Raw genomic sequence first — 16,769 nt, 5'->3', positions numbered from 1 at the left:
TCAATTAATTTCTCCGTCACGCCCATCATCGTGCAGCTACCGGGCTCTATCGCGCCGTGTCAAAAGTGTCAAAATATTTATGAAGATTTAATGCCTTATTTTAGGGCAGCAGCATTCCGGAGTCAGGACACGCAAGCTCGAAAGTTTAATTGAGCCCGAAACAGGTCGCACGCACTGCAACCTTCGGTTCGTGTAGTTCAATTTATATAAATTTGCCAGTTTTCGAGTGAAGCCAAGTGCGAAGCAATAAATTTCGCTCGCTGGGAGACCCCCGCACGTACGCGCCGCAGACGAATCTGGTTTGACGGGTCGCTCACGCACACTAGCGGCGCAGTAATCGAGCGATTACGCGCGCGAAACCTGTCAATTGGAATGTTCCGGGAGCTTGAAAATTTACACATTTGGCACGGCTTGTTAGCACTCGTTAACACTCCTGGGTCTGGACCCGGGGAGATTTCGGGGGTTGCCAGCTTTTTTTGGCAAATACGCCACGGCACCTTCGCGAGACGAGATACGTGACACCGTTGGGTGATCAATATTGACAGTTCGGATTGGATAGCTGACAATTACCTTGGCTCGATCAATTGGTATAGAAACGGTGCTTGCAGTAGCACTTAGAGCAAAGTTGCTTAGCAGCGTTGCTTACAATACGTCTGTCAAGACAAACTAACAACTCAAAGTGGTTGTTAATCGCAACTCAAATTTGCTAAAATTTAAGGGAATGCAAAATGTTGCAAGTTTGACAGATTGACAGATTGACAGATTGACAGATTGACAGATTGACAGATTGACAGATTGACAGATTGACAGATTGACAGATTGACAGATTGACAGATTGACAGATTGACAGATTGACGAATTGGTAGCAACTACACTGAAAGGTACCTCGCATTCGACATCCGTGATCAGGAAGTCCTCCCGTGAGAATTCGATGCTGGCTAACCATGTGTCACGAGTGCATCGTTCAGAGTGCGTCTGGACCTGGTTTGTTTACATTTCCTTCCGGTGCAAGACGCCCCCTTTAAATTACCGGTCTCGCCGGCCGGACAGGTTCTATTTTAAGCCTGCCCGTTCCGGTAATCACATGTGGTGTGCAGTTTCGTGCAACCACGGTGGACCCTCCCTCCCTTTCGAAATCAAACCATTCACAAGCACACACGGTTAATTGTATTTTAATTGCCAAATAAAACAATTTATGCTTCCCAGAGCCGAGTCTGATGTGGGGTGCGTGCAATACCACTATTACGGGGTCCAACACGTGTGGAACATACCACACCGTTGTTGTAGTACACAGTCAGGGGTGGTGTTGCCACGCTAGTAAAATATGATGATGATGATTTGGAGGAGATATCCGGTACCGAGCTGTGCCACGTTTATGACCCATCGTGTATGTAAATATAGATCGGTGTAACACGAGAGGCTCCTCGGCGAGGGGAAAGTAATATCTCTGCAAGTCGGTGTAGCGGGAAACAATAAAATTCCCGGCGTTCGTACGTGAAAGTGAGAGTCTAAATATTACACATAGCTGTACGGTTATGGCGGTAATTACGTTCTTCTCGGTATTTTCGAGCAACATATGGCCTCGGCGTTATCCTGGCGGAACTCCTTGGTCGGGACTCCCAAACTGGGTCAATTGGATAATGTTAGGGACGCGCGCAATCAGCCGTTCCGCTCCGGATGGGTAATGAGGGTTGCTTTTTGATTTAGGGTGCCGTTAGCGGTATTTATATTACCCGGGAGTAGGGGGACCACAGATTTTAAAGCGAAGCCATTTGGAGCCTTTATGGGTAAAATTTAACCCGTTCCCGGCAACGTTTATTGATATTTCGAAAGCTATAAAGACATTAGTGACGTGCCGAGCAACGTTTCATTCACAACACGGAGGGATCTTTAATAGCCGCGTAATTGTCGTCACCACGGCTCCGAGGTTATATCCCTGTCAAAACTGTCAATTCGACCCGACGCAGCACGTATACTACATTCCCACGCACCCTGGCTTTAATTACACTACTCGTCCATATCTCACCCGGGAGTAGTAGTAGCTTTAGTGGGGCCATAAAATCTGTCACAAACTATCAACGGGCGCGCGAGCTCCCGCTCTGACGAAACGTGACAAACTAATACAGACGCATACTTGAACTCTCTCTCGTGTCAAAGTGTACGGTTGAGACAGTGTGGAGCAGCTCTTTGCGTCCCAATAGTCTGAATTTAGAGGCAGTCGTAGACTAACCGCAAAAATGCAGATTATTTTGGAGGCTCAGGCGAAACATTGTCTAAAGGAACCTCAAACATTGTTTCGACTGAGTTTACTAGTTGACAGTTTGACAGATTGACAGCACTCATAACTTACCTGTTTCAATTCTGCTTCAATATCAGGAACCTTATAACTAAGTGTACTTACCAGTATACATTTTACAGCAAATCTCGATGACTACCTAGTTCTTGACGTCCGTGATTGAGAAGTGCTCCAAAAAATATTTTCTTGCTGTCAGGGCGCAACGTGCCACCAATACTAACCAACATCAAAAGGAGCTCCCCCTGCTTCGGTGTTCGCCTCTAGCATTATTTACGGCACCAATAAGTGCCACTTGACGCTAATGATCCCACGGCAGAAATTTTCTCCTCCATGTAGTGCGTAATTTTTATGTCCCCCTAAAAAAATATTAATAGCGTTATTATTACCGACAAGTCACACCTCAACCATCATCGTCGTCGTCGCCGTCACAGCTCTCAGTTTGTCTCCGTTGTGTTTGCGTTCGGAGGCGTTAGATGCCGCTGCACTGCCTCCGAAACTGCTCGGCGGTCCCCCCAAAGAAATCCGCTCATAAAGATTTATTTCCTTCCACTGTCTTTCACCTAAAAAATTATGAGGGTGTCGCTTGTTTAAGTTCACTCTATTTGCACACAGCGACGCGATATTTGACACCGAAATATGGGCTTTTTATAAGGAACGAAGCCGGCTGTCAAATGTCCCATGGCAAGAAGGCGAAAGTGATGACTGAAAATGCATTTTCAATTAATTTTCCGACCTCCTACGTTCCACTTTGTAGTGGCAGTCTACGCGACACCCCCCTCTTGACTTGGTGTCAACTTGATGAAGGTTGAAAAGTGTGACAAATATGGATTTTCCCCTAATACCACAGTACTTCTTGGCAGAAAGAAGAAGCACCAAGTGCCAAAATCGACATGTGGCGGTACCCCTCGTTTCGTAATTTAATCCTAAAAGTCAATCAATTTTTCGGCCCCTGCCCCCGTGCTTGGCACCACTCGTCAATAAGACGTTCTCCAGTAGGCCCTCGAAGCCACGCTGTGCCGACTCCCAGACGTCTCTCTCGCGTGAGCACTTCGGAAATGGATAAAAATTTCCCATTTCCGGCGCGAGATATCTGACTGACTGGCAGGCTGCCGTGCCTGTCTGTTTGTTATGATTGTTTTATGAAAATTAAGATTTTAATAGTGTTTATCCAGCAGTGCACGCAAACAGCTTTTCACTCTTGTTGATCTTGCAAGGAGGGCAGGAACTGTGTCCAACTGTGCCAAGAAGACTGCGCGCGTCCGGATGTGTCTCAAGATGTCCGCGCGTACAAACTTGGAGTACACGGTGGCCGCGTCGCTACTTGAGTCGATTATCTGTAATGCAGCGTGCAAATATCAATTTATTGGATGGTAAATATTTGATCCGTTAGCGGTTGCGTTAATACCGCAGCGATGACAAGTAATAAAAAGAAGCTGTTTGAACAGTAAGCAACGACAGCCAACTAGCCTTGGATGGATCGAGCGTGGACTGTGTGGAGGTGACAGTCTCGATGCTCTTGCGGAACAGCTTGATCTGAGTTGGATCTAGATCCACTCACAGCAAGCTGTTCAACTTGATGGTTGACAGATTGACTGTTGACAGAATCACACTTACCTTTTAATAGTTCAACTGCAATTCTGGATCTCACTTGTTCACACTTACCTGCATTCATCTTATAGGAAAATCACGAAGGACTCCCTAGACTCCTACGTCCATAATTGAGAAACAATCTAAAAACTAAAACACTTACCTGTTTACAAACTCATTGCGAAACAACCTTGACTCACTCAATGTCGACGTCCGTGATAGAGAAACGCTCCGTTAGCTCGTTCATTTTGTCGAACTTCAAGCTTCCACTTCCCCTCCCTCTTGACACCTCGCCGGACACTCGGAGAGGCTTATCTCCGCCACGAGAACGCCAACTTGACCAAGTGGCCTCTCGTCGTCTGCTCTGACCAAAGTCGAAACGACCGCGCAGCGGAGAGTATAAGGTAATTCAATATCTCTTTATTGGCACTTTTGGGGAGCAGCAACTCTCGAGTGTCCACAGTTTTTTTTTTTTACGTTTCGAAGTCAAACGCTGTCACTGCCGTTGAAGACGGCGTTGGCCAAGAGGTAGTCCAAATAATTTCACGCCTCGACGAGCGCGCTCTGCGCCACTTCTTCGCTTCCTCCGTCCGTTTCGCATACTTGACGACCTCAACGGGAACGTCTTGGAAGGTTGTTGAATCCCGGTTGCTGCTGTGGTGTGTGGTGTAACATCGATTTTCACACTCAACCAAGCGGTCAATCAACTTCACACCCATGGCTCCCGTCCGGGTTTCGTCTGGTCTGTGGCGAACTCCGTCCATAGACGAATTCGAAGGGCTGGACTCGGCTCTAAAGTTTCGCTTTTTATTGAGTAATTAATTTCTCATTCAACGATATCTTGCTTCCTTATTAACTGCCAGAGCGTTGTGTGGTGCGAGATGCTTCCCCTACTGGTTGACGACTTCGTGTGAGTTCAGTACCGATGCAGCGCTCATTGATGAAGAGGGGACTCCGACTGAATGAAGGGGTTTTCTGTTACACGCGCGCGCTCGTCAGTCTATAAAGCGATAATGGCTCAGGCTCTCCGAAAAAAAAATACGAGCTGTGATCGCACGAGTTGGATAACTCGAGGGCTATGAAATTATGAGCAAATGGCTCAATTCATTCAGGTCGTAAACACCGGGAGTCAACTGGGACAATGCCAGCAATGATGACCAATGGTCCAATTTGCGTCACGCAGTTCAAAAAGACGTAAAACACTGCAATGTGATCTACCCTCACGCTCTATAGTGCTAGTTCTAAGCTAAGCCACAAACCCCTGTAATTTTATGTGTACGGGAATTAATGGTAACACACACTACCCAGCTAGCGCTGGGCAGGCATAAACTTTTATTATCTGTGAACTATTTTTATCTCAAGCTTCGAGCTGTGCATTCTTCGACGACTCCCGCTGTCTGTATCGCGCAGCGTATCTTGACAGGTCTTACGCCATCGCGCGCACTCGACGCACATGTTTGGGGAGGGAAAACATTTCCCACTGCACGTGCTGAGCGCTAGAAATCGAAATTATGCTTCCAGATGCACCTTACCGTGCTCGAAAGAAAACTATGAAGAAGAAAAAAAAACACAAAATGTTTAAGTAATTACACCGGCGAAGTCGATGGAGAAAGCTTGAGAACGGTGAACTCGGCCAAGTAGAGTACGTACGCGTGGTCGGTGGATGTAGTTTGAAGAGCACATGTCGAGCTGCACACCGTTAATGGTTCAACTCTTGGCGCGGAAGCGTGAAATACTCGACGACGGGGTCGTCCTGTTTATTGTTGTTGTGGAGCATACCGACAAACTGGGGAAACATTAGGTTTTGCTGTGTTGCAACGCTCGGAACAGCATTGTGCGAAACAGCAAACGTAATGTTTGCCAAGAATGACAGGCTAGTGACAGATTGACAGTTGACTGATGACAGATTGACAGCTTAACTTAAATAGTACTTACCTGTTTGTACAGCTTAATTAATACACAAAACATACAGTACTTACCTTATTGCTATTTGGTTTACTAAGAACCTGACTCCCTTGACTTCGACGTCCTTGTTCGGGAAGTGCAACACATGTTTATTCTAACTTACCTGCGTTATAAACAATACTAAAGTTTTGTAAGGATATCAGACTCTGACGTCCGTGACAGGGAAGTGGCGTCAATTTCTTGGAAATGTCATCCCCAAGTGGCACCCCTCATCAGTCAACCGAGCCTCCAACGGTGCGAAAAACACGACCGAATCACACCAAACGGTTTCATTATGGCGAAATTTGATCTCAGAACCGAAAGGTAGCAACTTGGGCAACTCTCAAGGTGGGAACCGGTTGAAATGTGTTTCTTGCTGAGCGGATTGTTGGCTAATTTTAACACCTCTTCTTATGCTGCGCTGTCTGGCCGGTGTTTGTTTTCCTTAGTCGGAAGCCGTACAAGTGTGGAAAAGTGGCCAACTTCGACGGAGAAGAAGTGCATCTGGAGTCGAGAGTTGGCGAAAATGCAGCAAAACACCAAACCGCGGTAGCAGAGTTGAAGTGTTTAAAATATCCCAACCCAGCAATATCAGTTACTGAGGTGGGTTTAATTACCGCTGCGCTACGAGTTGGCCACAAATTAGTAGCAAAACCGAAACATTGATGCGTTTAATCCCCCAGTCAATCGGCAACAGAGTGCCAAGTTCTGCAAAGCCCCGTAGAATTTAAAGCATTTCATGCAGTATTCAGGACTAACGCGCTTCGCCCCCAAATCCTCAACCTACTTTCCGGTCTCCGGTCCTGGAGCAAAAAGCTGGCCATTACCTGGCCGACCGGCCAGCGATCATCAGTGTTTGTTTGCATCGTCCTTCAGCCCGGCTGGTACAGCTCTCTAATGAGCCAGCATAAATTTAGCATAACCTTGCCGTGAAGCAGAGCGCACAAAGGTTCGTCCTGTTCCCCTGAGTTGTTACAACTCATAACCTCAAATTATACAAAACATTTGCGTTCTCTCTCCTCTACAGTGCAAGTGCACCATTGGAATCGGTTCCCGATAATTGCGTACCCCCGGGGGCGTTCTTCTGAGCTGGAAAGCAATCATCTCGATTGCGGCTCGAGTAATCCTCTGCACGAGTTTTGGCTGTAGCAGGGATTCCATGGAGACGCACGGTTGAGTACCAACCACAAACTAATCTCGTCGATGGATCGAGTCGAGTTGCTTCATGCATGATTGATTAATTGGAAAGTTATTCTAGTTGATTGCCTTCTGTTGAATTCCTCTCGCCTTCACCCTCTCTCTCTGGGGTAAGCTTCGTCTAATTTTATTGCCGTCGAAACTAATCTGCTTGTTTCCCCCCTAGGTCATGCGATTTAAATAAGTGGTAGCAAGTTTAGATTAGTTTTGCATCCCTAACGAAGTTTCCGGAATAAACTTTGCAAACGGCAAGCTTCACCGGAATCTTGTCATTCTAGAATAAAAATGTCCTTTGTCATCGTCCTCACAAACACACAAACTATCCAGTCCACTCTCCAGACAAGCAAACTCAATTAAAAAGGAACCACTCGATTCAATTTGGACCATCGATCAAAGCGTCCCTGCCGACGTCACCGAGCATCTTCCGGGATGTCCTTTGTCGAGCGAGGAGCATCCTTAATGGACGTAATTTAGTAAAATTGTTCCCAAAAAGCCAGCACCCGGCAGCAGCAGCAGCACTTTAAAACGTCCCAAAAACTTGCTCTTGATGCGATGGGGCTGCTGCATGTCGGTCGGTGTGCGTCCTTAAAAGGAATGTATCCCTTGGCGTGACAGCGTCGAATGGTTGGAGCATGCATTCGAAATAACCCACAGTTTGGCTTATTACGAATAAGCGTGTTGGTTGACAGTTGACAGTCTGACAGAATGACAGCACTGATAGAACTTACCTGTGGACAGCATCAGAAACACAACTTAAACCTAACTTACCTGCGTTCGAAACATCCTCTTGTGACATCAAGGGTACCTTGATGTTGATGTCCGTGATTGGGAACTGCATTTTTTGAGAAACCGATATTCGGACCAGAAACACAACTTAAACCTAACTTACCTGCTTACGAAACTCCCTTTTGTGACATCAAGGGTACCTTGATGTTGACGTCCGTGAAACCGATTTTTCGGACAACTCGAACCAAGGCATCCCAACTCCCAGCTCAACTTCCGCCCAGAAAAGCTGTATTCTCCTGCTTTGGATGCCGAGCGATGCAATATGTTTATACACGACGATACCGCACACAATGCCACGCAAAAGTTCCATAAGTGGAGACCAAGTTGCCGAACATGACTCTCTCCCCATCCGGCGTCTGTGCCCTGTCAACCCGTTCCTCCGACAAGCGACAGACAGTTTGGAACCACTTTTTGCATAATATGAAAAGCTGGAGTTTCTGACTTTGTTCATTTATGTCTAACATAATTCCGTTTTAAATTTAAATTCTTGCTCTCTGCGCTCCGCGCGGCTCACCATATGATATTAATTATAATTTAATTTATATTCATTTTCCTCTCGTTTTTCTCTCTTTTCTTTTCCAGAACCCAGAGTGTGACTCTGCCAACTTTTCCCGAGCCGCGCGTCAAGAGTCGTCACACTCTTTCTACAAGCTTGCGACTCTGATTTCGGGGTGAACAAGTTTGATGCTGAATTAAATTTGTCCGCCCAAACTAAAGGACATCGCCACACACACATGTGTCACACCGGAGCAGGACCAGCGGCAGCGTCGAGATGAAGATAATCTAATTGAAATTTTGCACCGCCACACCCGCCATAAGAGGTTCAGCACACATTTCGGCTCATTTTCGGAACTGGAAAATTAGATTCGAAAGTACGTTAGGAAGCGCAGCAAACATGACGATTGGAGCGTTCAGTAAGCTGGCGGTGGTGCTGGTACTGCTGTGCAGTACCCGCGCCGACAGTAGCTATTACGGCGGCGGAGCAGGTGTCAGTCCTGCGCCGCATTTGCCGGCGATCCCGAAGGATCCGCACTCGCGGTGCGAGGAGATTACGATACCGATGTGTCGCGGTATCGGGTACAATTTGACCTCGTTTCCGAACGAGATGAACCACGAGACGCAGGAGGAGGCGGGACTGGAGGTGCACCAGTTTTGGCCGTTGGTCGAAATTAAGTGCTCGCCGGACTTGAAGTTCTTCCTGTGCTCGATGTACACGCCGATTTGCATCGAGGACTACCACAAGCCGTTGCCGGTTTGTAGAAGCGTTTGTGAGCGGGCACGAGCTGGGTGTGCGCCGATCATGCAGCAGTACAGCTTCAGCTGGCCGGAACGGATGGCTTGTGAGAACTTGCCCGTTTCGGGGGATAGTGACAATCTGTGCATGGAGCAACCGAGTGAGGACGACGGAAGTCATTCGTCGTCGGGAGGAGGTGGAGGAGGCGGCGGTGGTGGAGGTCATCAGAAGCCGACCCGCAAGCCTCACGGAGGATCTGCCGCTGGGCAGAACAACAACAAATGCAAGGGCAAGAATTCAAAAAACTGCCAAAATCCCCCAGGGGAAAGGGGAACAAAAGAGTGCATGTGCCGGTGTCGGGAGCCACTGGTGACCCTGGGGAAGGAAAGTCTACTGCACAACAACCAAAGTGTCGAAAGGGTCGGCGACGTCCTAAACTGCGCGATCCCGTGTCGGGGGGCGTTCTTCAGCCAGGAGGAAAAGGACTTCGCCGGGGTGTGGATCGCGCTCTGGTCCGGCCTCTGCGGCATAAGCACGCTAATGACACTCACCACGTTCCTCATCGACACCGAAAGGTTCAAGTATCCTGAGCGGCCGATCGTGTTCCTGTCGGCGTGCTACTTCATCGTGTCATGTGGATATCTCACGCGGCTCTTCCTCGGGCAGGACGAGATCGCGTGCGACGGAAAGGGGATCAAGTATCCGGCGATGGGCCAGAGCTCGTGCACGATGGTGTTCATCATGATCTACTTCTTCGGCATGGCTTCCTCGATCTGGTGGGTGATTCTGTCGTTCACTTGGTTCCTCGCTGCTGGACTCAAGTGGGGCAACGAAGCCATCTCGAAGCACTCCCAGTACTTCCACCTGGCGGCCTGGTTAATCCCAACCGTCCAAACTGTATCGGTCTTGCTGAGGCCAGCCGTTGACGGCGATCCCGTTGCCGGAATCTGCTACGTCGGCAACACATCGGTTGAAAACCTCAAGAACTTCGTGCTGGCACCGCTCTTCGTCTACCTGCTCGTTGGAACGACCTTCCTGATGGCCGGCTTCGTATCCCTCTTCCGGATCCGATCGGTCATCAAGCAGCAGGGCGGCATCGGCGCCGGATCCAAAGCAGACAAGCTGGAGAAGCTCATGATCCGGATAGGAATCTTCAGCGTGCTCTACACCGTCCCAGCAACGATTGTGATCGGCTGTCATCTGTACGAAGCCAACTACTTCGAGGACTGGATGACCGGCCTGACGTGCCCGTGCAAGGCACAAACCGGCATCCGGCAGAAGCCACTCTACTCCGTGCTGATGCTCAAGTACTTCATGGCACTGGCCGTGGGCATCACCTCGGGCGTGTGGATCTGGTCCGGCAAGACGGTCGAGTCGTGGCGGCGGCTCTGGAGACGCCTGTTCGGCTCGCCCGACCCTACCGGTGCCGGCCAGGTTCTCATTAAGCCCCGCCCCCCACTTCCACAGCCCTACGCGACGTCCGGCATCGGAGTGCCCGGCTCCGCAGCAGCATCCCTGCTCGCGACCCCCTACACGCACACCATCGGCAGCGTGGCGTCCACTAGTCATCACCATCTGCACCACCACGTCCTCAAGCAGACCCCGCTCAGCCACGTATGACCTGGAGACATTGGCGGCGCTTCCACACTTACCGCCGGTTCCGGCGCCGGCTCGGTCGTTGACCCACGTGCCGTCTCCGTCGTTGTCACCCTGCCCGGACCCCAGCCAGGCCAAGCCCTGAGCGACTACGGTCCGATATAGTTGACAACGCGGCCCACGACGGCACGATGGTTCCCGGCCAGCAGCAACGCCAGCGACCAGCTGTAAGCGAAAGCGCGAAAACAGGGAGAGGGACACACACACACACATACACATGTAACTGTATAGAGAGCAAGTCATCATTCGTAGCGAGCTAGGTTCAGTGTCCATTTTTTAAGGAGTGTGTACTGTAGATGTCATCGTTATTTCCGTGTAGGTCAAGAGCGCAAACACATACACACACTCAGCTGTACACACATTTCTACAAAATGCGTTTTTTTTTAGGTTAGGTCAAATCACTCGTACTGCTCCCTCCCCCTGTCGCCATACTGTCTCTCTCTAACACTAACAAACTAATACTTACTATCATCTTTTTACGAAACAACAAACAAAGAAACGCTCCTACTACAAGCTCTAACCACTTAAGGTACGATGAAGCCGCTCTCTTTCTAGTCCAAAATGTAAAAATCAAACGAACGCGTGTGAGCGTTCGAAAACTCCAGCGGGAGAGAAACACAGTTTTTTATACAACAAGTGTGAGAAGAAGGTATTTTCTACAAGCTTTTAACATCGCGCGACGACGAACTCATCTGAAAAAAAATCATCTCAAACTTAATAATTGGTATGTGGTAGGCAGTGTAAAATTAGACTACGCAAAATGGAGATTTTTTACTCGGCGTGCATCGTTTGACAGTTGCTTACCTGAATGGTGATCCACATTGTCAAGGTACTTCAAGTTCCAGGCAATCCAAAATTACTCCAATTTTATCGAAACCTAACTCAGAGTTGAGTAAGTGAGGCGAATGCCAGATTTCAGTGAATTTTACTCAATTTTCTTTGAATTCTGAGCGAATTTTCACCCAAATCTGACACTTGAATCCATTCTTTTTTGACGAAGTCTGTGCGAAATTGGATTTGACGTCACAGAGTTTAACAAAGTGACAAACTGTCAAGTGAGGCACGCCAACCAAAAAGAGTCTATCATGAATCTTTCTAACTGTCCAACATTGTGTCATTTCCAAAGTAGTGAATGTTTCGCAAAACTGTGACTGCAAACTTTTTAAAACCACCACCAGCAACCAGTAGTAAACCGAAATGACAATACAATTCCAAATCTGCAAATAGTTTAAACATCATCCACGAAATCGCACACAGAAGACAAAACCCGTAAAAAACACTGCCAAAATCCATTAATTTCGGGTACTGCGGAATTAAAGCGTCGGAACAAACCCCATCCCAAAGCAATTAACAAAAAAAAGGTGGGAATAAATCAGACTGCGAGCAAACACTCTCACATAAATCTAAATTAAGCCGGATTAGCTGGATCGGTGCAAAATTGTCATTGCAAAAAAAGCGGGCAGAACAACGGAAAACAAGAACGATTATATTTAATAAAAATGAGCGAGAGAGCGAAAGCAAAGAAACAAAATCAGCGAAACAGAAAAGTAATTAAAAACTCACACACACTCTTGCAGGTGCATTTCATGAAACTTTTATACGTAATTAGAATTAATTTACTCGTTTAATGGCATTAGGGCAAACTAGATACCAAAAACCGAGAGGTGAATTCAGCAGCAGCTATAAAGCAGACGCGTTTGTGACAGGTTTTAAGATGGCAAACTTTTGTAATCTTCTTTTCGTCTTGTTTTCCGCGCAAAAAAAAAGGTTAGTTTTTATGTTGACGATCGGTTCAGTCTGGTTTATGTCTTAGTTTTGTTAGTCTGATTTTTATGTGTTTTGTTTTGCACCGGAACAGGGGCATGCTGATGGAAGCGATACGGCGCTACATTCGTTGACGTTCCGGGAATTCCGCCTGGAATGTAGAGAGTGTAGTCGAACGTATTTATTGGATCGATTTGGGCGAAACGATTGGAAATTTACGCTACTAGCGTAACGGTTTGACGTTTGAGGTGTAGGAAATGGTCATTTGATGTTTATTTTTGGACCAAAAGTCCGTTTAAGTTTGTTTTTTTAGACACTTTGTGTCAGATGTCAGACCTAAGGCAAGCTTCTTGAACATACAAGATGTTATTTTAATCAATGATTTTGACAGATCAGATTTGATGTATACCTTTAACATTAACAATGTAAACAATGGTAAAGGCAAACAGCTGTCAAAAGCAGGGGTGGAATGCAATGTAAATTGCTGATCTTTTAGCATGCTAAACAACGCTACTTCAAAACCACTGTTTATGCTGATTTTTTGACAGCTGAAGATCCACCTTACCTTGATGTGATTTCGTTTTTTGACAGTTTGTCAAACGACAACTACCTTCCAAAATAGAATCCTTGCCATTTGACGTTTGAATTGCGTAATCTCCCCAACAATTCCGAGAGGTGCAACACTTCGTTTTTTGCGCATTTTTACAATAAAAATTTATGAAAATGTGATATTTTATGCATCTTTCCAAAAGCATGCCCCTTATTTGCATTTAAACCATCAAACACACACCATTATTTTTGAGTTGTCAACCATGTTTGTAGAAGAAAAAAAACCTTCGATTTTATTGCCATAACTTCAGTTGATGAAGCGATTTTAATAACTAAAAGTACACGTTTAAGCATTGTTTAACGCGTGTAACCGCCACCTTACTGTATAAAGAAAGCATTACCCTGCCCAGCATAGGACAACCCTAACTCTTAAAAAAACTACTTTTTTGTTTATATACTTTCCTGTTTTTGAATAGTACTAGAAGATCTACTGTAATCGTGTGTACATATCATAATCCTAGCCTAAAAACAACAAGATGATCCACTTTGCAAACCGTCGTCTCTGCTCAAATTAAAGTATGTCCAGAAAGAATGATGATTTCGACGTGCTGGAACATGTGATTTCGACAGATTTACTCAAAGAAAAACAACAAGATTGGGAGCAACTTCATGAAGCAAACGAAGATTCACCACGGAGGAAAAAAACTTAACCAAAGCTTAACCGCATCATTATGCGCGAAACCTCCCCCAAAACAGTGATTATTCAATTAGAGAACGTGATTTTAATTTCCCGAAAATAGCGAAACCGTGCTTCTGGCTGATTATTTCGGGGCGCACACTAATTTTGGCCGTGCATCGGTCTTACCCCTCGCGTCCACTTCTAGAAGAGCAGAGCCCAAACTCAAAATTGGAGAACCCCTCCGGAAGCAGCAGCGAAATTGCCCGTATAGACAAAGGAAAAACAGACGAAATAACTTCCAAATCACCATAACGACTGCTCAAATCCATAATTGATAAATTGCCGACATAAATTTGCCTCTGGATTTTCTCGTTGGTTTCTTCAATTTTGCCTCATTTTGCTGTTCCCAAAGTCGCTTCTGCTTCTAATTTTTCCGGGGCTGAATCTGGCCAGCGAAACTGGCACGTCGAGTAATTGTTGTAAAAAAAAAAACAAAAATAAAAAAACGCAAGAAATTTTAAACTATTGCTCAGAGACGGCGGTTCCGACACAAATGCGAATATATATAGAGAAAAAAAAATGCTTACCCCCCAAAAGCAGTCAGAGACGAGAGTATATTGTAAATATAGTGACAAACTGTGTGAATGGGATCTTCCTCTCGCAAAAGAAAAAGAGAGAGCGAAAAAAGATTAAGGGATGATGTGAATGTTGATTTCTGTGTAAATTCTCCACTTTCTTGCTTTCCTTCCGTTGAACCACCTCTCGCGCGTCGCTTGAGACAATTCGCAGCTAAACTCATTCATAATTGTTGAAATTGACCCTTCGCAAACAAAGAAGCAAACTCTCTTATCGTCGTTATCGCGCGCGAGCGATTTAATTTCCCTTATCTCTCATTGAACTTTCTGTTGGTAGCAGCTATTTTTCCCCCAACCCTACCTACTTAACCCCCCTCTCGCCACCATTTCCCCTCTATACTGATATTTATTTTGTTTTTTTCGAGAACGAAGCAAAAGAAAAAACCGATGCTAGGTGAAACAGAATAAAGCAAAATGCAAAATTGTGTGAATGAAATCTGGTTTTAACAGATCCATAGACTGTATACGAATATTTTGAATTATAAAATTATTATTGTATTTGAGCATAATGTATTGTAATAATCTTGCAAGTAGTAAGGTAACAACAAGCAAAACAAACAACTCGGTAAATGTGTAAAGAAAAAAAAACAAGTAAACACAGTGTAAGACAGAAGAAGATAGCAAGGTAACAACAAACCGTGGAAGCAAACATTATACAATAAGATGAACAAGTAGAAGAAGCAGAATAACGAGAAAATGTGGTGAAAATCGAAATGCAAAAAAGTGAAAACCAAGAAAACTTATACATAAAGTGAAGCATATTTTTAATTGTTTAATAAATTATTAAAATAATAAAACCAAACTTGTAGTGCGTTTGACATTTTAACAGTGATGACATTTCCTTTCTAAGCTATTCTCCACTATATGTATTTGTCTCGTTTAATATAACGACCATTTACGACTCACGACAACTTTCACTACGTTTTAGGGATGATGCTTATATAACATAATGATCAAAGATTTTTTTTTTCTATTCAAACCAACATTTAAGGCTAAATATTCTTCAAACACAAACATTTTCCAAGTCAGATAAAACACGTCAATCTACCAAACCAAGAAAATCCAAAGTTTGGTAATAATTATGTTTTTAACAGGGATGGATTAATCGCAAACGTTTATTTTTTGTTTGAGAACTTTCTTCAACCGCGAAAGAGAGAGGAGCGATTCACGCAAAAGAAAATCGCTTCCGAACTTTTTGAAGAAAATCAATCAGTCGAAGATTTTTTATTTCGTTTTGTTTACAAACATTGTACATCTAAATGATGTTTTTTTGTATTTCTTTTTAACGATCTTTCGTGCGCGAGACAGAAGAGCTGATTTTTCCTCTTGATGAGCTTCAAAAGATTTTTTTTTCAAGATTTTTCCATCGCTGGATATTGATGATATTTTGAAATGGAAACTAGGACAATAACATATTTTTGTTGGATAGCTGATTAGAAATCACAATTTAAAAAAACATCACAATTTAATAATTTGACGGTTACGTTACACTATAATAAATCAAATATTTTTTCGAGTCAAACATTGCATTAGGGCACAAAAGCAATTTTAATAAATTTTCTGTAATATGAAATATGGTACATATGCTTTCCCGTATGTGAACATAGTAATAAACGAAGAATTTTAAAAATTCGTCACATTTTTTCACAAAAATGCAAATATTTCAAATTACTGTGGACCAGTGGTGGTGACTCTGGGGGGGGGGGGGGCAGGGTTTTTTTTTTGCCAAACCCCCAACCCCCCCCCCCTCCCCCTTAAAATTATGCAAGGGGGGCAGCTCATACATTTTGCGCCCCCAGAAATTTTGAAAGAAAAATATTCTTGTTTTAAATATCGAAATTGAAATTGCATTTAAAAAATAAATTGCATTTAAAAAATAATATTTAAAACTTAACTGAAACACCAAATCTGTAAAAATCGTAAAATCCATGTTCAAAAACATTTGCTATTTTCAAAATCAAACCAATTTTAGCCAGAAAAAAACACAATTGATAAAAAAAAAACAATTTTTTGAAGACCCACGCACCGTTTTCATTAATTCAAACAAAATCTATGACAATTCCACATAATAATCTAAAAAAAACACAAATGTATCGCCTTCTTAGATTTTTTTATGCTAAGCAATGAGAGTTTCATTTAACAAATGCATTGAGATTTCAATTGTTAAATTCCGCATTTATTTTGAACTTTTTAAATTTCTTAATTTTCTAGATATATTTAATTTCAAAAATTTATTATGTTTCTTGGATTTTTCAAATTTTACTTCGTAGCTTCCTGAAATTCTTGGTTTCATTAAAATTATAATTTATTTTTTTATTTATTTTATAAGCCTTTGTCACCGAATGTATTCCGCTGCGTTAAGAATATTTTTTGGCATGCTTGGATTAATACAAACATCTATGGAATTTCGTTAAATTTTCAATGTACAAAACCATCATAAGG

At 44.3% G+C, this 16,769-nt stretch overlaps 1 protein-coding gene across 2 annotated transcripts in view; it reads left to right on the top strand.

Moving 5' to 3' along the window:
• Window positions 1-14,918, top strand: part of LOC120424593 (frizzled-2) — a 40,507-nt gene extending 25,589 nt beyond the window's left edge. For both annotated transcript variants that reach the window (XM_039588757.2, XM_039588756.2), the window contains one exon: window positions 8,393-14,918. In XM_039588757.2, the coding sequence (XP_039444691.1) occupies window positions 8,706-10,664 (1,959 nt within the window). In that variant the 5' untranslated portion in view covers window positions 8,393-8,705 and the 3' untranslated portion in view covers window positions 10,665-14,918. The remainder of the gene's footprint in view (window positions 1-8,392) is intronic.
• The last annotated feature ends 1,851 nt before the right edge of the window (window positions 14,919-16,769 follow it).

The sequence above is a fragment of the Culex pipiens genome, chromosome 2 (assembly GCF_016801865.2).
Source record: "Culex pipiens pallens isolate TS chromosome 2, TS_CPP_V2, whole genome shotgun sequence".
Lineage (NCBI taxonomy): Eukaryota > Metazoa > Arthropoda > Insecta > Diptera > Culicidae > Culex > Culex pipiens.
This window is presented reverse-complemented; position numbering and strand designations above follow the sequence as displayed.